Source organism: Rattus norvegicus, chromosome 2, assembly GCF_036323735.1.
Source record: "Rattus norvegicus strain BN/NHsdMcwi chromosome 2, GRCr8, whole genome shotgun sequence".
In the NCBI taxonomy this organism is placed as follows: domain Eukaryota; kingdom Metazoa; phylum Chordata; class Mammalia; order Rodentia; family Muridae; genus Rattus; species Rattus norvegicus.
Window position 1 is genome coordinate 93,368,708 of NC_086020.1, and position 24,025 is coordinate 93,392,732.

General features: G+C 43.8%; 1 protein-coding gene across 2 annotated transcripts; it reads left to right on the plus strand.

Moving 5' to 3' along the window:
- The first annotated feature begins 1,492 nt into the window (after positions 1–1,492).
- On the plus strand, positions 1,493–22,767 carry Impa1 (inositol monophosphatase 1). 2 transcript variants are annotated; one of them, NM_032057.2, is made up of 9 exons: positions 1,493–1,570; positions 3,828–3,893; positions 4,673–4,806; positions 6,847–6,951; positions 8,934–8,979; positions 10,027–10,135; positions 11,651–11,759; positions 19,885–20,036; positions 21,399–22,642. In NM_032057.2, the coding sequence occupies exons 2-9, from the start codon at positions 3,831–3,833 to the stop codon at positions 21,512–21,514; spliced, it is 834 nt and encodes a 277-aa protein (NP_114446.2). In that variant the 5' UTR covers positions 1,493–1,570; positions 3,828–3,830; the 3' UTR covers positions 21,515–22,642. The 2 variants fall into 2 exon arrangements, with proteins under 2 accessions (NP_114446.2, XP_006232213.1); XM_006232151.5 differs by having other exon boundaries at positions 1,561–1,813; positions 21,399–22,767.
- The last annotated feature ends 1,258 nt before the right edge of the window (positions 22,768–24,025 follow it).

The following is a 24,025-nucleotide window of genomic DNA, read 5'->3' on the forward strand; positions in this document are numbered from 1 at the left end:
GACACCAGCTTGCAGTGCTGCTTTAATCGATCAGAACCTCAGACACGTTTGTGCACTTGGCAGGAGAATGAACTGTACTGAAAAACCTGAGTTACCTGACTACAGGGCAGAAGCAGCAGCAGAGGCTGCCATAAACCCCCTGGAGTCCTGCTCATCTGATGGAGGAAGCTAGCAACAGCTTTAATGTGAAGACATCTGATATCTGTTCCCTCCTCTGTCCTGCTTGGCCAAGTCAGTGGAAACACTTTCACTGATAACAGGCTTAAAGACGATGCTCCTAGAGAATCCCATTTGGTCTCGTATTCATGCCTGTCAGCGTGCACTAATAAGATTTTTTATTTTCAAATAACTGATAATAGAGGGCCCCAAAACTGAGTCCTTGAAGGCCTTTTGTGGAAAATCAAACAGCCGTGAGTATGTGATAGATGTCTACATCCATGTCTTAGGGGAGCAGGCTTCAGAAGAGCAGACTCTGGCTCTCCGTGGGTTTACAAATCAGACTCGCCACCCCTGCCACTCATCTCTGAGACATGTTACATGCATATCGTTAATAATTTCTAGTCTTGATTCCTGAGAACCAATCACTTCACAAGTAATAACGCAAGGACACTGTGGTCCTCTTGTGGATAGGTCATCTGGATAGAGTCTTCTACTTAACAGTAACAAACCTACCATGGTACCATTCCACGTGAGGAAGCATTTTAAGAACCATAAACTAGCCTTTGTTGGTCATCCAGAGCAACCGGGTTGAGCCATGTATATTCTGTCTGTGGATTTCGGCGTCAGGGTGCTATGATCTTGTGTGAGCTTGGGACAAATCTCCTAACTCCTCCAAGCCTCGGTTTTCTTATCTGTATAATGAAGGGAATCTTCGTGAAATTGTAACACTTTAAGCACGAAAGAGCGCGCAATTGCTGTGTGGTGTGGTGGCACGTGCCTGTAATCCGGAAGTGAAGGCATGGTGCTCGAAGACTTCAGAAGCCAACCTACGCTAAATAATGGGAGTGACTTAACATAGAGTGCTTGTATATTGCCCTGGATTCCGTCCTTAGTACTGAGTCTGAAGGTGGGGAGAGCAACTGCCTGCAGCAGTCAAGTCCACAACAAACAACCTGTGTCTAAATGAATTACTGAGAAGAGAGTTGTTTCTGACAGTCAATTATCAAAAAATAAAAATCTCCTTTAGGCTTACAGGTTTAACAATAACAGTCACAACTCCAATTTATCTCTGACACAAAGAGCAGAATGGGAGAAAGGGAAATGGGAAAATATGAACTAGTAAAGACAAAAGTGGAGAGAGGGGATTCTTAGAGAAGAAAGGGTATGCAGGAGAATGCCAGAACTTCAACCGATCCAGACCTTGCAAAGGCAAGTTGAGCCTGGCTATCAGCTCCAGGCAGAGCGAAGACTGAAGGCTGAAGGCGGGGTTTCGAGACGTCCTGTCCCCGCTCATAGGTTTTAATGGGGCGGGACTTCCTGTCGGAGCAATCCCCGTTACCTCCGGAAGAGCCGAAGAACCGAGCCCTCGGACGCCAGCGGTTGAGCATCGATTGCGGTGCGCTCGCGCGAGGTGAGTCCGTTCTGTCCCTGCATTTCGTGCAGCGTTATTCGGTGTCCGAGGCGTGGGTTTCTGGTGGGCTGCAGACAAGCTGTTCCCATGCTGAGCCGGGGCGGTTGCCGGGCCCTCCTCCCGGCGGTGCTCTCCGTAGTGCTCCGGAAACAGCCGAGTGGGTTCGCCAGGCGGTCCTCGGTCTCTGAGGTTCTACGTCGCAGAATGAGCCCGACTCTGCCAAAGACCTCAGGGCTCTACACGGCAAGTTCCCAGGCTCACGAATTTACACGGTTAGGGAAGAGCAGGACCGGGTCCGGGGATGTCCTGCGTCAGGAGCGGAGACAAGTGACGCGGGTAGCTCGGCTGTACAGGATAGAAATAGTTTTAACTCTGTAAGACTTCGTTCCCAGAGTGAAGGGTGATAGGATATGACACCCGTGAAAACAAGTCTTGAAGCAAAGGTCTCTGAAATAAAAGATTTTATTGAGCCATTTATATATACCAGCTAGGAAAAGGACCAAGACTTGGGCCACATTTTGTGAACTACCAGCAATAAGGCTAAAAAGTGCTTCTGAGATGTAGCGCTAACGCTATATGCTATATTTGGATTTCAAGGCATAGGCTTTTAAATTCTCCATTCTTGCCTTCCACCGTATCCTACAAAAAAAGAACAAACCCCAGAGAACCGTTTCTTAATTGACTTCCCTTGTCTCTTCCCTCTTTTGGACCTCTAGATTTTAGGGCACCTCAGAAATGTTCATTTATCAGCTTCCTTTCTTCAAAGAATGTACTAGAACCGATTGAGAAAATGTAGCATGCATACAAATGACCAAAAGCTGCGTCGCAGAAGCAGTTTTCCTGCAAGTGTCTGTTGATTGGCATCTGTTGTGTTGAAGATAGTTGGGTATCTTTTGAAAGGGTCATGGGGGAATGGGGAGGTGTTCTGTTCATGCTGTCTGTCACAAGGTGAAGTGGGAGTGGCTTGAGCAGTTTCTGGTGAGGAAGCAGGCCCAACCTAAGAATGTCCTGTCGTGACAAGTTTATAGCTCAAGGTGGTCATTATACGCTTGTATACTTGAACGCTTGTATCACAGGAAAAGGTGCTTAGGCATAATGGCATATCTGCAATCCCAGCCAGCGTTCGGAAGACTGAGCCAGGATGGACAAAGCCAACCTTGTATCAAGTAACAAGGAAATGAAGCAGTAACCAGCAGCAGCTTGTCCATGTGCTCCGGGTCCCCTTTGCTTCTTTCTCTCCAGTACCACAGGGTAGAGATTTCAGATGCTCTTAAAGAGGAAGCACAGTGTGGAGCTTGTCCTCAGCTGGGAAGCAGACAGAGTATGGCTTTATAAAGACAGCCACCTTTTCTGGGCATGACAGCGTCCATGCTTCCTTGGGCTAGGAACTCACGTTAGTATGTAGTCAAGCCTGTGGTAAGTCTCTAGAGGCCAGCAGAAAGCTGGCAAGTCACACGGTTACGCTTCCCCTCCCTGAAGTCCAGGAGGTAAACGGAACCTTTGCTTTGATAATTATATTTTAGAGTTTTCTTCTCTCAGAATGTTATAAGGCAAAGTAGAGAACTTTCAAATCAGAATCGAGCATGCATTCTGTAAAGTCTGTCCATAGAATATGGGGCAAAGTATTTCTAATCTTTCTTAAATTCTTCACCTTACCTTATTTTTTTTTTTATTTTAAATTCCATGTGCAAAGCACTCAACTCCCTGGCACTGAGTCAACAAAACCTTTGTTCCTTTGTCTTTAAAAGTGTTTTCCTTGCAGCCTTTCCTGTGTTCTGTATCTTATTCTACACCTAACCCATAGACTGTCTTGACCTCATCTACCTAGGCTTCAGGGGGATCCCCACAACCCCTCACAATAAGATATGGCAGAGCCACATCCCAAAATGGGATGTTGTATGGACACTTTGGGAGGCAACTTCACAGAACATTGTTTGCTTTGATAATACTTCTGTAAAGTTGGGTAAAATAGCCCCTGCCTGTCTGTAATCCTAGTTCTTGGAAAGGACAGGCAGGGGATCAGGAGTTCAAGGTTATGCTTGGCTTTGAGACCAGCCTGGACTATATGAAACATTGACTCAGAACAACAACAGTACCAGAGTGTTTACTACGAGGTAAAATATGTAATATTTCAAGATGAGTTTTACTGGGGACCAGGGAAGGGGTGAGTCAAAAGTGTTGCCAGTTGAGACACTTGAGTAAGTGAATGCCTGCACAGTTTAACTGTTTTGTGCTGATCTATGTTGACTATGTTTAGATAATGGCAGACCCTTGGCAGGAGTGCATGGATTATGCAGTGATCCTCGCAAGACAAGCTGGAGAGGTATGAACTACAGTCTGGGTGCCATAGTGTGTGGTGTGTAGATACTGTAGTGCAGTCTTGTTCAACACAATGTGTTCTGAGTAATCTACACGGGCTTTTCTACTAAACACTGTAAATACAGTGAAAAGTGTGTGTGTGTGTGTGTGTGTGTGTGTGTGTGTATTCAGTGTGTGTATGTGTGTATTCAGTGTGTTTGTGTATGTGTGTGTGTATTCAGTATGTATTCAGTGTGTGTGTGTATTCAGTGTGTGTATGTGTGTGTATTCAGTGTGTGTGTATTCAGTGTGTTTGTGTGTTTGTGTACGTGTGTGTATTCAGTATGTATTCAGTGTGTGTGTGTATTCAGTGTGTGTATTCAGTGTGTGTATGTGTGTGTATTCAGTGTATGTATTCAGTGTGTGTATGTGTTTGTGTATGTGTGTGTATGTGTGTATGTGTGGATTCAGTGTGTGGAGGGGGCACTGGGGTGGGGCCTAGGCCTGTGATAATGTTAAGCATCGCTGACACCGCATGGCATCTCCAGCTGCATTTTTCAGTTTGTAGCTTGTGCCATGACAGTCATGAATCTAAAGTAAGATACAAATTAAAATTATATAATATTTTACCCAGAAGGTCATAACTCTAAAGTGTCTTGTTTCATAGACATTTTTGGAAAGAGAACATTTAACAACATGTTAAGACCGGTTGAATACTTGAAGTTATCTTTGCAATTTACCTTCTTGTTTGGTTTTAAATTTCTTACATCTTTTTTTAATTGCTTATCAAATACTTCTTTTTAGATGATTCGTGAAGCTCTAAAAAATAAGATGGATGTCATGATTAAAAGTTCTCCAGCCGACTTGGTAACAGTTACTGACCAAAAAGTTGAAAAAATGCTTATGTCTTCTATAAAGGAAAAATACCCATATCACAGGTATTTCTTCTGCCACTTTATGGTGATAAAATTAAGTCTAGGTTGGAGTAAGTGTATGCATGAGGCAAATGTTTCTAGACCCAGAGTCGTAACAGGTGACTTGACTTGAAAAGGAGCTCAGTTTGAGGGTATGGGGCAGCCCAGACCAGGATGACCCTGTGGGTGGCTTCTGGGCTGTTGCTTTGGATAGTGTGTGTGTGGTCTTGGTCTTAACTGATGGCTTGGCTGTTTCTGACTCACCTTTTATATATTTTTACCTCACTGGTTAAGATCCCAAATCCTGAGCAGGAAGCCCTGGGTGCTGGGTTAGGTTGATTGCTTGTCCTGTGGTTCTCGGGTCGGGAGAGAGGGATCTTTGACAGGAGGAATGTTTAGATGGTGGAAGTAACGGTCTGCTGCCTTAGGCACAACTGAAAAGCTTGCTTAAACTCCCTGCATTGCTAAGTTCCGCATATGCAAGAGAAATGCTAGCATTAGGAAGTTCCATAGAAAACCCTGTAAAAGACCCAAATTCAGCAGAAACATCGTTGCAGCCAGGCAGGATGGCAGATGCCCCTAATTCCAGCACTCAGGAGGAGCAGGTAAGCAGCATGGGAGTTGTGTAGCCAGCCAGGGCTGCACAGTGAGACCCTGTCTCAGGAACCTGCAGGCTGGAAACAAGGCCAGCAGTAGAGCTCTGTTTGTAGGTGGAAGCCCCCAGAACTTTTGGAAATTAAAAGCCATCCTTTGAGGGTTTTATGCTGCGGTGCTGTTACATCTTCCTCCTTGTGACATTGGCCACTGTCAGTCTTCTAGTCACTGAGATGGAAAGATAAGTTGTGACTGAACTTCCTCCCTTCCAATAAAAAGGCTTAGAAATAAGAGAAAAAGGGAAAAGTGAACAAATATGTATATTTAAACAGTTCAGTGTCAAATGATAAAAAAGGGAAAAAAAAAGAACAGGCGAGAAGAAAACTGGTGAACTCAGACACCGTTTTAAAATCAATGTGACAGTCGTACACGGTCATTTCTGTAGGTACTTTACATTCTCAGTAACAGTAACATTCTCTGTTATGAATTGCTCCTCTAAAGTCATTCTGAACGACAGACATAGAGCTTCACAGTTTGGCCAGAGTAGAGAGTAGCTTGGCTGCATGACCCTGACTGAGATCTCTGGGAGTTTTCGTCAGTGGGTCACCAAGGTCCCAGTAGGAGGGAGGGACCCTTTACCTCTGTAGTTGTGGCAACTCCAGCTCCCTGTGGGCTGTCTGCTGGTGGCTTCTCCGGTCCCTCACTTCTGTGTCATTCTCAGAGCTACCTAGAAGCTGGCCTCCTCTAGGACCAGGAGGGAGAAACAGTGGGAACATTTGAAACTACCAGGCCAGAAGCAAGGCTGTACCACTCAGCCCTGCTGCATTCTTTGGACCAGAAGTCAGTTCACACTCAAGGAAGTGATATATGAGCTCTGTGTCTTGCTAGGATCTAGAGAATGCGTGGTCCTTTGGTATTTCTTTCAGTTTGTTCGATTTTAAGGCAGTCTCGCTCTTGCCTAGGCTAGCCAGGAACCCTTGATTCTCTGCCCTCGTACCTCCTGAGTGCTGGGATTATGGCATTGCAGCCATGCCCTCCCCGTGCTTTTACTTTTAAGATCACTGTGTTTTTTAAATTTCTCATTTTAAGGATAGCCTTTTCAGATGTGTGTGCTTTTCCCTGTATTTATGCCAGCATCACACTTAGAACTTAGGACTCTGTGCTGTTTCACAGGCCTTTGCTCTGGGGAAAATAGAGCTTCGTCATGTTTTCTTCTTCTTCTTCTTCTTCTTCTTCTTCTTCTTCTTCTTCTTCTTCTTCTTCTTCTTCTTCTTATTATTATTATTATTATTATTATTATTATTATTATTGTTATCTTTCTCTCTTCCTTCCTTCCTTTCTTCCTTTCTTTCTAACAGAGCAACAATACAACAGAACAATAGTCTAGACTTGGCTTGTGCTTCGTGGTAGACCCTGAGCTTAAAGTACTGAGTCCAGTTTAGGTGTCAAGAGTTTGTTTCTTGTTTTCAGTTTCATTGGTGAAGAATCTGTGGCAGCCGGGGAAAAGACAGTCTTCACAGAGCAGCCCACGTGGATCATTGATCCCATTGACGGGACGACCAACTTTGTGCACCGGTATGCATTCATGGTTTTAGTGTGATTCCTGTTGTGTGCTCACTAGATGAGTCTCTGCTCCAAGAAACACAGACTTTAGGGAATCATATAAGCCTAAGCACTCTATGCTTCTTTATTTGAAGAAGCTGTGTGTGAGATGGGTGGTGGAGTTAACCGTGTTGTGCAGATCTTTTCTAAGATGTGGAGGAAGTAGACAGATGGTTCTGTCTGTGTGGACTTGTGATGCGGTGTGCCTGGTCACCAGTGTTTTTCTCTCTGTGAAGACTATACAAAAGTGTGACAGAGTAACAGGAGCCCTGTAGACCAGTGAAGAAGTTGCTGACTTCACTGATGGGGTACTCTCCGTGCACAGAGTTCACTGCAGAGAGAAATGTCGCTAAAAGGGTGTGGGCTAATGTGTGGGTTCTGCACAGTGAGGTTTGAGTCCAGCAGCTTGTTTATTGGCTTTGTGACGATGGACAAGCTGTTCGCTCTAAGCCTTGGTTTTAAAAATGCTTAAGGCCAGCCGGGACTGAAGGGCTGGCTCAGTGGTTAAGAGCATTGACTGCTCTTCCACAGGACCCAGGTTAGATTCCCAGCACACACATGGCCTCTCACAGCCATTTGTAACTCTGGGCCCAGGGTATCCAACACCTTCTTCTGATCTTCACAGACTCATACACATGAAATAAAAACAAAGGTTAAAAAATGTGTAAGAGCCAGATGTCCTGGTTTTCTTTCTGTTGCTGTGATAAAGTGATGACCACAAGCAGCGCAGGGAGGACAGGCCGATTTCTTCTTACTCTTTACAGCTCGCCATTGAGGGAGGCAGGCCAAGACGGGGGCTCAAGGCAGGAGCTAGATGCACAAACCATGGCGCACTGCTCACTGGCTTCCCATCTCTGGTTCTTCTGTGGCCCAGGCCTGCCTGCCCTGGATGGCACCACCCACAGTGGGCTGACCTTTCTCACTTCAGTTGGTAACTGAGACAGTGCTCCACAGACATTCCCACAAGCCAGTTCCTCATCTGAGAGTTCCTCCTCTCAGACATGTCTGGGTTATGTCATTTCACAACCACTGTGGCACGAGATATGAGAGTATAATCTTAGCACTTGGGAGGTAGAGGCAGGAGGATCACGTGTTTGAGGCCAGCCTGGGCTACATACTGAGTTTAAAGTACATAGTAATATCTTAAAGAAAGAAAAAAGACCTTATAAAATGGCCATATTGGTGACACCTGTTCATAGAATTATTTCTTGGTGGCATTCACAGAGTCGTTCACTTTCATAAGAACTTAGTATAGTCCCTGACATGGTAAGGATCAGTGGTCTTGTAGTCATGTGCATATGTGCCCGTGTGTGGTGTGTGCATGTATGTATGTATGTATGTGTGTGCATGTGTGCTACATACACAGGTACTAAGCTATAAAGCTATAAAGCATAGGACCCACACGTGCTAAGACTCTGTGTCTTTTAAATATGGAACACCGCCTGAGATACATTGAATAAAAAAGTGGAGCGTTTTTATTAAAATAAGGACTCAATGTTAAATACCATAGCCCATTCCAATTATGTTTAAACCTATTTTGCTGAACTTTAAAAAAAAATTCCGATTTTCTTGTGTGTGAGATGTCTATGTGCAAACTGGAAGCCCTAAAAAATCACTGTGATTAGCAGTTTAAAATTTTTCTATCATCCAGCTCCAAGTTTCACGTCAGAATAAAGACAGTGTTTTTCTCCTTGCTGCCTATGCTTATGGCTAATGAGGAAAATGTAAGGAACCTTGTTTTAAGTGTTAAGAACTTAGCTAATTTCTGTAGAGGTGTCTCATGCGTGTGTGTGTGTGTGTGTGTGTGTGTGTGTGTGTGTGTGTGTGTGTGTGTGCGCGCACACTCATTCTGTCTTCAGAGGTTATGAGAATTGATTTGAAAACAATTGTATATGTACTTGTTGAAATTCTATTCTGTCTTGGTTAGTCTGTGGATTTTGTCTCTTTTTTTAAAGGTTTCCCTTTGTAGCTGTTTCGATTGGCTTCGTTGTAAATAAAGAGGTACGTCTTAAACATATGGCTTATAAGATACTTTGCTTTTCTTTTCTGAGAAAAATGTAAATTTTCATGTTTGCTTTGTGCCACCTGTAAACATTTGCTACAAGGCTGGGGACGTGTTCACGCACGTTCTCAGTAGATACGGTTTGTTTCCCGAGAAGCCACTGTTGGGAAGAGGACGTGAACACAGGGAAGGACCCAGATCACTATCCTGACGCACGCAGCCATGTCAGGAGTTAGTGTGGCTTCGCAATTCCTCTGACGAAGCGGGACATTTCTAAGCATGGCTTCATCTGTCAGGGGCCGGAGGGTGACTGAAAACGCGGCGTGCGTTTAGAAACATAGACATGAATGAATACGTAGATGGAGACCCAGCAGAGTAACCTCGGTAATGACCGTGGTCCCTTTTGCTTGCTCCCTGCTGTTTGGCTATTTGGCTGCTTTATGTGAGGGTCTTGAGCACTGTGGTAGGAACAGCACACTTAAGAAATGAAAGCCCAAGGCTGAGTGGTAGCTCCCTTGCCTGGCATACACGAACCTCTCAGTTGAATCCCTTAGCCACGGGCACACATTTGAAACATAAGTCACTGCGTAGGACTCTGCTCACAGGCTGTACTGGTCACCTGGTACACCACATGCTCCTAAACAAGCCTTGATCACAGTCAGCCTGAGCAGTCGAGGGCGCTCTGCTTCTGAGTTCTTAGTTTGCTACACTCGAGCAGCAGGAAGGCACCAGAAGAGAAGAAGGATCAGTGGGCGAGTGGATGAGCGGGACTCTTGGCCCAGGAGGACACAGTGTTCACTGTAGAAAACAAAGAGCCCTGTCCGTCGGAGCTGGGAGAAGGGCAGTGTTCTCTGCGGCTACACTTGAGTGGGAGCGAAGGATGGAGTTCTGATGGCCTACTGTGTTTGGGCAATACTTCCCCACCGTTCAGCCGCTGGAACATATTTTATTAATGGACTAGATTTTCTTGCTGCTTTATTCATAAAACTGATGCCAGTTAATGGGAAGATACCCGGGTTTGCTAAGAGACTTGCTTCCCTGTGCAGATGGAGTTTGGAGTTGTATACAGCTGTGTGGAAGATAAGATGTATACGGGCAGGAAAGGAAAAGGCGCCTTTTGTAACGGTCAGAAGCTTCGGGTCTCGCAGCAGGAAGGTGGGTTTGTCTTCCGGTGCTGGTGCCCTCTGCAAACAGTGCTTGCGTTCTCCGTGTTTGTATATCGACCTTTGGGTTAGCAAGTCTTAGCTGACTCGATTTTATTATTTCTTCCTTTCCCCTTCTGACCCCGGTTTTTAGCATGGTAGTTGGGGCAGAAAAGCAGATGTCATTGAGCAGGTGCACCCGAAGGATGTCACTAGGAGTGGGTGTGGCTGTGGGCATCAGGGCTCCTGTTCTGAAGCTCACCTCACACCATCTCAAACTCGTTAGCATTTCCTGATGTGATGTAACGTCATTCACCCCTTTATCGGTCTGTGAATCATAAATGACACACGCTAAAGCTGAGATCAGTTGGACACAGTGGCATCTTCCTGGAATCCCTACACTCAAGGTGGAGGCAGAAGGCGTTTGAAGCCAGCCTGGGTAAAGCGAGTTCTAGGGCCGTCTGTGCTCCCAACAAGCAGAGCCACCTAAGAACCCTTAAGACGGTTACACAGTGGTTTCTCAGTCTCTGTGAGGATCAAGTCCCTCAGTTAAAATGATGTATGTGCATGTAACCTGCCACTTACCCTTGCTTTCTCTGTCTGTAGTTTAGTTAATGGGTACAGGATTGATGCTGTATAAATTATTGTTATATTTTATGGCCTTGGGAGATAATGGTGGGAGAGTCTCCATATTCAGTAAAGATACAAGGCTTCTTTTGGGGGATGGAGTGCCATCTGAGAGGAGTTGAGTCTGTGAGTGTGGACCTTGTCTGTATGAAACCAGTTTACCTTTGTGTGTGTGTGTGTGTGTGTGTGTGTGTGTGTGTGTGTGTGTGTGTGTACACGATGAAATAGACATTAGTGTTTGAATTGTCTCAGTAGGATAGTTGATTGGCTTTTGAGTCACCTTTCTATCATATTTTTGAGTTTGCACCTTAGGATCCTTTCAGTGTAATAAGAACTTTGAACTTGCAAAGAGTCTGGATTTGGGGCTCCTTGCAGACTTTCATAAACTAGTTAACCAACCTACCTACCTTCTCTCCTTCCTCCCTTCCTTCCTTTCTTCCTTCCTTCCTTCCTTCCTTCCTTCCTTTCTCTCTGGCTTTGATTTGTTTTTAATCAAGGTCTCACTATAGCTCTTGCCTGGGACTAGCTATGTAGACCAGCTTGGCCTTGAACGGAGAGATCCCCTGCCTCTGTCTGTTGAGTATTTAAGTTAAAGATGTACAGCACAATACCCAGCCCTAACTTTTCTCTTAAAGGCTTCACCGAGGGAATATTTTTTGTTCATTTTCTTTGTTGTTTATTTTTAAAAAGTGATTTACTATGATGTTTTAGTCGCAGGCCTGTGTCAAGCACCACACCGATTTTATAAGTACTTTAACATTTGAAGCTTGGAAAAAAAGTCAGATAAACTAGGAAAGAGGATTTAAATGTCCCATTTTATTCAGAATTGTGTCAGAGTTGTTGTTGTAGAGTTTTGTTTATTGAGAGCTTGCAGTTTATTTGAAATAGCTTCCTCTTTCAGACATTACCAAATCACTCTTGGTGACCGAGCTGGGCTCGTCCAGAAAGCCGGAGACTTTGCGGATTGTTCTCTCCAACATGGAAAGGCTTTGCTCCATTCCTATCCATGGGTAAGGCCCCGCTTTCCCACCTAAACCTCCAGAGGGTCTGCTTTAAAGGGGTTCGTCTTTATTTTTCTCTGTGTGTTTGTGGGGGTGGGGTCTGTGCTTGTGCTTGTGTGGAGGCTAGAGTTGACCTTGGGAATCTTGGTTTGAGATGAATTTTGTTTTTGATTTTTACAGCAGGGTTTTGCTGTGCATCTCAGGCAGACCTCAGGTTCACAGTCCTGTCGCCTCCTTGCCTCCCTCGAGCTTCAGTGTCCCTCTGCCTCAGCCTCCTCAGTGGAGGGCTAGAGGTGTGCGCCACGGTTCCTAACCTTGTCTAGTTTTATTCTAAGTGTGTCTCTTGCATAAAACATATACTGTATCCATTTATAAGTCAATTTGTAAATGTTTCTTAATAGATAAAAGTTATTAATATATTGATACTGTGTTCTGTATCACAGTACAATAATTTCGTGTTGTGCTGTGATTTCTTTTTTTTTTTAGATCCAATAGATAAGATATAATTGCCCACCTAAACATACAAAGCCCAGTACCATCCATCCCTTAGGAACATTGATAACAACCTGTAAATACACAGAGCGAGATCTTTCTGTCAGCCTCCATTGTCCTGCCACGGCTTCTCTGCCTCTCCTCCTCCTCTCTTCCTCTCTCTTCGTTCCAGTCTGCTCCTCTTCCTTCAAACTTTTCTTCCCGCCCATCCTTCCTTCTCATCCAATGACAGGTCTCCTTCTATAGGTGCCTGCCTCACCTATGACATCATCCCACATTTCATCCTTTTTGTCTAATTAAAAAAAAACTTTTCTCTCAAATATAAGCTGAGCACAACTATTATTATTTTGTAATTAAAAGCATAAAATATATTTAACACCCAGTCCAACACTATATCAGTTAAACAGAACATTTAAATATCCATTCCAGCTTAAGAAAGACTTAAAATCTATATTATATCTTGGCTAGCTTGTATACTATCTGATAACTATCTAATAAAATATGTATATTCAGAGTTAAACAGCCTGATAGGCTATGAGACTATAATCAGTCTTCAACCCCGTTAGAAATCTGAGATGACCAAATATCTATACACAAAGGAAGCCTAACATGGCTTCTAGAACTGAGAGGTTGTAGAGACAAATCTCCACTAGCACAGTCCCCTGTTAGCAGCACGTGAGTGCAAGTCTTCGGTCTTCTGGCCCAAAATCAACTGACAGACTCTTGAAATGCAGATTTTGAAGGGCTGATCACCCTGTCTTGGCAGGGTTTATCAGTCAACTATTCTGCATAATTTGTCCTTTTCTGGACAGTATTAGCCTGCAGATGAAATAGGCAGCTTTGTCCAGTGGCTGCCTAGCCACAAAGTATTGCCTCATCTGGAGGTAGAGATGTTCAAATTCTTCATTAAATCCGCCAAAGGGGAACTGTTAGGAGCAGATATGTCTCAACAAAAGATAAATAACTTTAAATTTCTGACATTTTTGAAAACTACCTATATAAGACAATCTGTACTGTTGTCTTTATATCTTAATAATATCTTGAAAGTACTCTCACAAAGTCAGCAATGCGTTTGCTGTTTGGCCCTTAACTCACATGTGCAATCAACTCAGACATCAATAGAAGGACTGGCTCTAAACCTTGTACTTTTAAACTTTTAACAAATCAATTCTATATCAAAGCAAAGATATGATTTTAGCTTAGTTAACAAATGAGATTACGACTATATAACTCAATCTAGCTAATTCTTCCCTGTTAAATTACAACCATTTCTAAATTCCACATAAAAACAACTTTAGAATAACCACTTTCAGCCCCCCAAAGTCCAGGGAATTGGGGTGACGACTCCTCTATAACTTTTTCAAGCTGTACATGGGCGTTGAGATATCCTTGGGGGTAGGGAGTAAGAAGAATGAAGCAAATGCTGTAGCCGATGTGTCCTGACTGGATCCAGCTGAAAATCCTTGAGACCAGGAATCCAAGTAGGCACACTCTGTAAAATACAACTCTCAAGACCAAAGTTTAGAATCGAAATCTCTTTCTGTTTGATTCTGCATTAATTTTTTTGGGCGGTCTACCTCTATCAAACCTGATCAGTATGACCCTGTGGGGTTTCCAGAGCCTAATCACACTTTTTAAAAACACAAAGACAAAATCTTTCTCCCAAAATACTGTGTTCCTTAGTCTGTAACCAGAAAAGCTTGTATCTTGCACTCTCTCCCAGAGTAATAATATAACCATAAAACTCAAAGTCACACCCATTATGAAGATTAAACAATTTTTTAAAAAGGAAGTAAGCTAAACAATGAGCCTGATAGGCTTTTGTACTCTGTGATATCAGGAAATTAACCCAAATTCCTGTGGAGCCCATGTTAAGAGAATCTGAGCTTCCTGTTGAGGAAGATATAAAAAATAACCATAAACCCTCGCTAGCCTGCAACAACGAGCCATATGGCCTTTAGCGGGGTAATTCATAAAACAAACCAAATACCTTCTATCAATTCCAATTTCAGTAAGCAACATATCAAACCAGGACTTTAGCCCAAAATATCTCCATCTGTTAAGCTCTCTACCCAGAGCCACAGATTTTTATTTAACCTTAATAACTTCTATAGTATATGTCTTCATTCACTCTGCCTGGTGTTACAGACATTCATCACAACTCTCTACTTGGAGGTAGTGACTAAGTTTTCCCTATCTCAGTTCTGAACCGTGGATGAAAATCCCCACCTGATTCAGGTAATCTCTTTACTCTCTTCTTTCTAAAAACAAACTTAATCACCTTTTAATAATACCTGTAATTAAGAAGTAGCTTGTCTAACTAGGATTTCAACCCAAAATTCCCATGGAGCCCACGTTAAAAAGAATACGAGTATCCTGAAAGACTTTCTAAAATATTTTCTTTAAAAAGCAGCTTTTAATCTCTAACTCTCTGAGCTGCCATTACTTATCACACAGCCTGGGACCTATAGCCTGCCAGCCCAGGCTACTTCCGTTTCTTTGTTAAATTCCCCGCCCTTGAGAGATCACGTGACTTAACAGGACGCTGGCCTCCTCTTAGAAAATAAAAACTTTCTCTCAACTCTTAGGATTACTACTGGATTCTTGCCCATCACATTGGTTCGCCATCTGCTGTTGTAAAATATAAAAAATAAGAAAGGTATAGTCGTCTTTTACCTCACTAGGTCTGGCACCCTGGTGCCCCAAGATATCGGCTAGACATCTCGGCGGAAGCACATCCCAACTCCTCGGCGGCCCAGTGTCTCCTGCTGCCACACACTTTCCTACACTCAAATCATCACTTAAAAGAACACACAACACAATAACCTTAGATTTAATTGATAAGATATAATTGCCCACCTAAACATACAAAGCCCAGTACCATCCATCCCTTAGGAACATTGATAACAACCTGTAAATACAGAGAGCGAGATCTTTCCATCAGCCTCCATTGTTCTGCCACGGCTTCTCCTGTGATTTCTATCTGTATTATTTGTAGTAACTGTTTATTTCATGAGTTCTTTGCTTTTGAATTTTTATGTTTATAAATGTTTATAATTTTAGCAGATTTCTTTTTATTAAATCTTTCTATAATGTTCTGTATACACATACACACACATATTATTTATTTATTTATTTATTATTTATTTATTTATTTATTTATTTTGCTTTGTTTTGTGGAGATAGGATGAAACTGTGGCTTAGGCTGACCTGGAACTTGAGACCCTCCTGCCTTAGCCTGTTGAGTGTTCATGTTATATGTTTTACACCCATAACACCGCCCTCCAACTCCAGAGTCCTTCAGTAATGGAAGGATGGGTAAGCCAGATGTGAATGTTGCTGGGAGCGATGTCATATGTTAATACTACTGCCTCCTTAGGAGGCTGAGGCAGGAGGATTGCTTGCTTCCAGAAGTTAGGGTTTAGTCTGGAAAACATAGTGAGACCCTGGCTGAAAAAGTTTTGTTTCTTTGTTTTTGAAGGGAGTACACATCCTAGAGGTTCTAGGAAAAGCTAGTGATTTGATTTCCCCAAATTTAATACAGGTATTAGTTATATAAGTAGCATTTTTCTGACCTTTGTAATAGTTGTTTCAGTAAAAATAATCCTTAAAAAGCCACTGAAGCAAGGTTTGGTAGAGCATACCTGTAACCGTGGCCTGGAGGAGACTGGACAAGAGGACTGTAGAGAATAGTTCAAGGACAGCCTGGCCACACAGGAAGAACTGTCTCAAATGAACGAGAAGCCATGAGAAGCCAGGCTCTGTAACACGTGTCTGTTATCTCGGGTACTGAGCAAGCCCAGGCAGGAGGACTGGGTGGTTTGGTCAGCCTGGGTTGCATAGGGAGAGATCATGAATAACAATGGAATTTTAAGACTTTCTCTTATTGCCAATTGTCATTACCTTCTTTCTCCTGACAGTGATCATCAGGGATAGACTATGATAATGCTCCAAGGCTCATCTAATGTAGGCTTGCTTCACGGATGAGTTCAGAGGTTCAGACACTGAAGTGGCTACAGGGGACGAGCTCGAGGGAGCTGGGATACAGCGCTGGCTTCCGGGTCATTCTCTTCCTTTAATATTTAACTTCCCCCTTAGGAGTTAGGACGTTCCGAGAACCGTTGACCGTGGTATAAACTATGATTTGTGAGTCTGTGGTCTACAGAGTAATGAGAGGTTCTGTCACCTAGCCACTCAGAACCTCCCAGAACATGGAGCTCTCGAGGCCCAAAGAATGATGTCCTTGAGGCAAGAACAAGGTGCTTCTTAAAAGCTGCCGGCTGTTTAAAGTGTGGAGAAAGCTTGGACTTTAACCGTAGGCCATAAATCGCCTGTGAGACAGTCAAGTGCTCAGTACTTCAGCTTTTACTTTGCTGTTAGCTGGAGGAAAACATAATTTTCTTCCTTGCCCCAGTGGTTGGGAGAGGAAAATGGTCCCGAGGATAAGAGCTGTTGTACTCGGCCGGTTGAGTTGTCCCTGGCATTTCAGAATCGCTCATACAGAGCACCGTGAGGCAGCAGGCGGGAGACGAAGTGAACAGTGCTGAACCAGTTGTGTACTTTGGGAGAACTGATGCCGAGGTGTCCAGCGTTCTGAGATTGAGGCATAACCGTCTCGGTTCATGCTTGAGAACTGCACTCTCAAGGTACAGAAAAATCACATGCAGTCCCAATGTTTCCTCTGGAGTCTGCAGTTTTGTGTAAACTCAAACTGGACAGGCTTAGTAAAGAACGGGTTTATGATAAACACGGTACTTTTTACTAATACATCATTTGTAAGCACTGCATTTAGGGTCTAATTGAGGCACCCCTTCACTGTCTTCACCATGAAAATCTGAAGGAAGCCGGAGCCAGCTGAGCGTGAGAACAGACCCAGGTCTTTTGATGCAGTGCAAGCTCTCTTAACTCTCTAGGAAGATCAGATGAAGCATCTGGGTCCCTGCCTTCGTGGCTTGCTGGCAGAGTAGTGCTTTGTGTAACCCCCTGCCTGAGAGCTCACGAGAGAGGTGTCAGCAGAAGTTTCACTGTAGGGATGACTGTTCGAGGGGTCTCTGAGTGGCGGAGCACAAGAGTATGCTCGTGAGCTGTCTGGTCCACATGGCCCATATCTCACATAAGAAGGAGGGACACAGACCTTCTTGGGTTTGGGTTTCAGTTCGCTTCCTTTCAGACAGGGTCTTACTATGTAGCCTGGAATATCACCAGATTTATAGTTGTGCTCAAGTCTGGCATTTTAAGTATTAGCATCCTGTTCACCGTACCTTCTTCATAAGCTAAGACTTGTCATGTGCAGTTAATTAGAATTACTGTTCTTTCTTGCTACTTCTTCATTACATTTGATATAAATGTAAGTTGTAAAACACACTCCCAGTCAAAGAGGTTTTATTCTGGCAGGGCAGGGGGTCTGTGGTGAGTAAAGAAAGTGCTGACATGATCTCTCCATTATGTAGTTAAGGTTTCTGTTGTTGATTCGACAGAAAGAACAGCCAGGTGCATCTGGAGGAGTCCAGAACAGAGAGACGTAGATTGAGTGTGGCCAGGGCTGGGAAGTGATGGGAGACCTGGAGAACAGAGTACAGCGGGGGCAAGAGAGCATGAGGGGAGCCAGCGACAAGACCATACACTGAGAATACTCACAAAGAGGGAGTAGCCAGGGGAGGGAAGGCCAGGAGTCTGGTGTGAAGGCTTTGAAATGTGTATCTAACAAGTTCTTTGGTGGGATCTGAGGGATCTCGGAAACTGGTTCCGGCTTTGATGCATAGCCACAGGTGTGTGCCAATGGAGCCCTACGTCTTCTCTGCCAGTGGTAAGGGAAGTGACTCCCTTTGGCAGACAGGAACTGATTTTACCAGTTCTAAGGAATGCCAGCTTTTGTCTAACCTTAGAGTTCCTATAGTCCAGGGTGAGCTGGGCCTACGCTCAGCTTTGGAGTCAGTGGGTTTGCCCTTTGGTGGGGGGGGTAGTGGGGTACCCTTCGAGCTGACAGGCGTCTTGTCATCCCTGTCCTTTTTTAAGGTTGGCTTTATGAAAGATGTTGTACAGTCTTTGTTTGTATTTCTTTGCTTTTTTAGATACATGGAAAAACATAGAATTCATTAATTTTCTTGTACTTTTGAAAAATAAATATTTTGAGGGAATGTATCTCTGCCCATTTCCAGAGGTTTAAATGTCCGTCACTGATGGCGTTTAAAGCAGATACAGTGGCAGTCACCTGTAGCTTCAGCCCTGTTAGAAGGGCTGAAGTAGGAAAACAAAGCTCCACCCAGGCTGGGGCATTTAGTGAAAGCCTGTCACCACCACCACCACCACGACAACAATAAACAACAACAACAATAAACAAGATGAGTAAACACATCTTAAAGGCATCAGAGTGCATCGTTTGAAAGTGACTTACAGACATTATGTCCCCTGCTCCTTGCCTCCTTTTTGTTGTGGTTGTTGCTGCCATGCACTTGATTTCGAGACAGGGTCTAATTCTGCCCAAGCTGGCCTCGAGCTCTTGTCCTCCTGACTGGCCTCTCAAGTGTGGGGTTGCAGGTGTGAGACCCCAGCCCTGGCCTCCCTCTTCTGCCTATACTTGAAGCACATTCAACACGAGTGCCCATGGTTTCTCGTGTTTTGTCTTGAGTTCCTGAGCCTCCTGCTTTGGCCTCCCAAGTACTGAGATTAGCATTTGTACTGTGCTATGCTTGTCCGGCTTGATTGTCATTGCTCGGCCATTTCCTGTAAGATGACTTGAGAGTCTTTTATTTTGTTATGCACTTGACATTTTTTGAGCATTTAAAAGCTCCTATTAATTGTAGAAAGCACTGACTTTTTAAAAATTAAAGACCAGCTGTTCATGCAGGACCCAGGTAGCCTCTTGTGGCTTCGAGCAAGAGGCTTTCCAGCTACTAACCAGTAAGTGATATGGTGTTTTAAACACGGCTGGAGACTACCCACATAGCACTGTGTAAAATAAAGACATTTAAGTTCTGGGTTCCAGAAGCAGGAACCTACACAAGTATCAGTCTTCTTGTTTGTCTGGGGTTTTTTGTTTTGGGACGGGGTGGGGGTGGGGGGTGGTGGTTGTTTGAGACAACATTGATACAATGTACTCCAGGCTGGTCTTGAACCCACCATCCTTGTGCTTCTGCCTCTCAAGTACTGTGATTATAGGTGTGTGTCACATTTGGCTAGCTTTGGTGTGTTTTTGTTTTGTTTTGTTTCCTCTTAAAGTCTTTATTATCATGTTTATCTTATTGAATGATTGCTTTGTGAAAAATTCATGATTTACATAGTATATAATGATAAGATTTTTTTAAAAAAATGCATTCCTATTTTATGTGTATGAATATTTGCTTGCACATATGTGCGTACGTACCACATAAGTACTGGACTGCAGAAGCTAGAAGAGGGCATCAGGTCCCCTGGGACTCCATCATACGAGCCACCCTACCCTTGCAAGAGCCGCAAATGCTCTTAACCTGCCCTGGTCATTAAATGTTGTATACTTTAAAATTGGAGAATGCTTTTATCCAGCGATATTCTCAAGACTAAGGTAAGCAGTCTCAGGCGGTATTCAGAAGGAGATGACCGTGTAGAGGGAGAAACACTCCTTTTGAGAGTTCTTTAATTCCTCCAATCTTGTTGGTCATGTTAGAATCCGGAGTGTTGGGACAGCGGCTGTTAATATGTGCCTTGTGGCAACGGGAGGAGCGGATGCCTATTACGAGATGGGGATCCACTGCTGGGACATGGCTGGAGCTGGCATCATCGTCATAGAGGCTGGCGGAGTGCTGCTGGATGTGACAGGTGAAACCACGGCACCCCAAAGCATTGAGGCTTTTCTTGCCATATAAGTCCTAAAAAAGCGGTGGGACATGTCCTAACAGAAAGTAAAGCTGATGGGTCTCTGTAGGATCAGACATTAGCAGATGAGACAGTGGGGTAGCTCGTGGCATTGCATAGTGAGGAACGATTGCGACTCTTCACTGTGCATAGCAAGAGTTCCCCAGGGGCCTGGAGAGGCCTGGCCTCCTAGGACTGAGGCTTGGACCATGAACTTGCCCAGGACCATAGTGGCAGTGAACAGTGGCTCTGTCCTCCACCTGGTTTGCTCTGACCTGCATCATTTAGATATTAGCTCTGAGCAGAAGATGAGATTGAGGAGAATAAGCCTGGGTTCAGAGGGTTCACCGGTAACCATAAGATTCAGCATGCTGAAACGGGAAGTGTGAAGAAAGCAGTGTGACAGTGTGTGGGTGTGAGTGTGCCTGTCCTCAGACCTCACACATGTGACAGTGCATGGGTGTGAATGTGCCTGTCCTCAGACCTCACACATGTGACAGTGCATGGATGTGAGTGTGTCTGTCCTCAGACCTCACACATGTGACAGTGCATGGGTGTGAATGTGCCTGTCCTCATACCTCACACATGTGACAGTGTGTAGGTGTGAGTGTGCCTGTCCTCAGACCTCACACATGTGACAGTGCATGGATGTGAGTGTGTCTGTCCTCAGACCTCACACATGTGACAGTGCATGGATGTGAGTGTGCCTGTCCTCAGATCTCACACATATGACAGTGTGTGAGTGTGCCTGTCCTCAGACCTCACACATGTGACAGTGTGTAAGTGTGCCTGTCCTCAGATCTTACACATGTGACAGTGCATGGGTGTGAATGTGCCTGTCCTCAGACCTCACACATGTGACAGTGTGTGGGTGTGAGTGTGCCTGTCCTCAGACCTCACACATATGACAGTGTGTGAGTGTGCCTGTCCTCAGATCTCACACATATGACAGTGTGTGAGTGTGCCTGTCCTCAGACCTCACACATGTGACAGTGTGTGAGTGTGCCTGTCTTCAGACCTCACACATGTGACAGTGTGTGAGTGTGAGTGTGCCTGTCAGACCTCTGACAGGGGCAAAATGGAAGAGTGCTCACGAGAAGCAGAAAGAGGATCTGGCTGTCCAATTAAAATTCCCCACGTTGGTATTTACTCAGAAAAGATGCCTAGAAGCTTTCATCCTCGAGGATGAAAGCTGACCCTGGGTGATGCATTTTTTAAGAGAATTTGAGCATATTAAAATATTGCATGGCCAGAGGATATAGCTGTGTACTATCTTCTCAATTGTTTCATTCAAGTATAACTTTTCCATATTTGATTTGATTTCAGGTGGACCATTCGATTTGATGTCTCGGAGAATAATTGCTGCAAGTAATATAGCATTAGCAGAAAGAATAGCCAAAGAACTTGAGATAATACCTTTACAACGAGACGACGAAAGTTAGGCACGTAGAACCGCATCCAGCTCCGTCACACCTGCTCTCCCTGGGATGTTTAAAGATGTATGATGTCACTGATTTAAATTTAACTTTGCAGTCCTGATTTTTAAGCGGGAACTTTTTTTTACAGATGACATGTTCAAAAGTAGATGGAATATTTGATTATTGAAAGAAAATTTGCATGTAATAATATCCTTGGGGAAAATATACAGGAAGTATAATTAATGAACTAGCCATTGAAATAGTCCCCAGCCCATATGATCCCTTTCAACTTAATTTACTATTTATATGCACAGTTCTTAACTAGAAAGTTTTCTTTTTTGTAAGCGGTTTTCTCTTTGTTCCAAAAGCCATATTTGATTAAGTCTGTAAGGCTGTAACCAGCAGGCTCTCCCTGTGCAGAGGGCCTTCGTGTTTTATTAATCACTGTAATACAGCACCTAGTGCAGAGCCAGTCAGACAGTAGGCGATCTCCAATCGACACCTCACACTGAGTGCTTGAAGCTGCAATTCCTGCTTCTAATGTGTCAGAATAAGATAACCATTCTACTGTGGCTTCCTGTTTTGAAGTAAAAGTTTCCTCACTGTCCTTTTACATTTCATATTGTTGTGCCATTTCATAGGGCCACCCTGCCAGAGGCCATTGCTTCTAGTTGGCATTTCTGCAGTTAGTATACTGCTGTGTGTTGTAGGTTCTGTTTGGAGCCCCCACGCTAGAGAGAAATTTCCACAGACGTCTTCCATGTACCTGGTGCAGTTAGTGGCAGTGTGACGTTTTAGGAAATGCAGTATTCACATTCAGATCCATACCGTGGTGTTGGCTGGTGTGACCTGTGTATTGTGGCGTTCATGGTGAACTTTTTGATTTCTTTCAAAACTTGCTGAATTTCACCACTGCTCTCTTTGGCTATTCTATAAGGTCTTGGGCCTCTCAAACACAAGAAAATGCAATGACTCCTATTCCTTTTCAAAGGATTAATTCATTGTCCAGCCTTGGCGCTTGGCATAGGAGCAGACTTTGTTCTTAGTATGTTTGAACCTTGCGTTGGATAAAATGAGGTGTTCTTGTAAAGTTCCAAGGCAGTTATTACCTTGTTGTTGGACGATTTGATATATTAAATCTATATGATACTCTGATTTGGACCGTGCAATTACTGTATTTATGCTGCTAATTACATGCATTTAAAACATCAGGAACCATGTAAATCCTATTACAAGACAGGTTGCTTTTGCAATTAAATTTATTTACTTACAAATAACATTTTATTTCATTGTATTTATTTGTATATGGCTGGCCTCAGAATTGTTGCATAGCTAAGGTTGACCTTCTGATGGCCCTGCCTTACCCTCTTAGGTTCTGAGATGCAGAGAAGACGGACATAGGCTATCACACACACTTTACATGGTGCTGGGCACTGAGCACAGGGCCGCGTACTTGTTAGATTAAGCACTGCACTGCCTGATTGCACTCCAGCCCATTAATTAATTTGAATTAAAGGTAAAATTAAGATATTTTATCAAGGTTTATAGTCTCAGCGCTTTTTAGGGGTTTTGAGTTTGGTTACAGATATTTGAAACTAATATTGGTTATGTATTTTCATTTTTTGCATATAGATTTTCCCAGTATAGATAAACACCCTTCCCCTCTGGCTAGCTGTTTGTATTTTTTTCTTCCAAGTACAGTTGAGTGTTATCTGGCTAAACAGCACTTAGATGTGGAAAAAAGATGATCAGAAAGGAAAATTACCCCAAAATAACTTAAAAATCTTTTTTTTTAAATAATGTAACAGAACCTCTTACACTTAACTTACTGGATCCCAGCATTTATGCGCTCCAGTTCTCATTTTCGGAGGGTTCTTTCCCTGGTCTCCTGAGAACCTTTGACTCTCGCGTTGAGGATCCTTTGTTTTGGAAACATGTTAAAGTTTGTGTGCTGCAGCTTGAGGCTGTATGTAAGGAGGTCTCTAACCTGAAGTCCAAGACAAAGAGACATGGGTTGTAGGACTAAGTCTAATTCATGTTCTTGTGATTAGAAAATACAAATGAGTCGGCAGAAGAACCGTTAAAACTATGCGTCTCTGAGGTAAGGTTGGCGCCCCTGTGTGCGTAAGCAGCAGTGTGCAGGATAGCGCTGGGTGTTGGCGTTACCTGCTGTGCATAAGGAGTGGTCGGACACTCAGATCCTGCTAAGGAAGCTGTGTAAGGAAGGAACTGGCACCCAACAACTCTAAAGTGTTAGTGAGAAAAAAGTTATATTTGTGTGTGTGTGTATGGGTTAGATGCGTGTGCACCGGGGTGCCTGTGGTCGTCAGGGCAACTGAAGCTTCAGGTCAGCAGGCTTGGACCAGGCTTCCCCACCAAGCCATTTCACCAGCCTGACGATCTTATAAACGTAGTGTGTCTGCTCGTGCTTTGGAGCCCGTGCTATTCAGATGTGAATTCTTCCAGATGGGTATCTAGTTACACTGCCTTCCTGATCAAAATCCTGGTGGTATTTGGAGGAGGGAGATGTCTTTC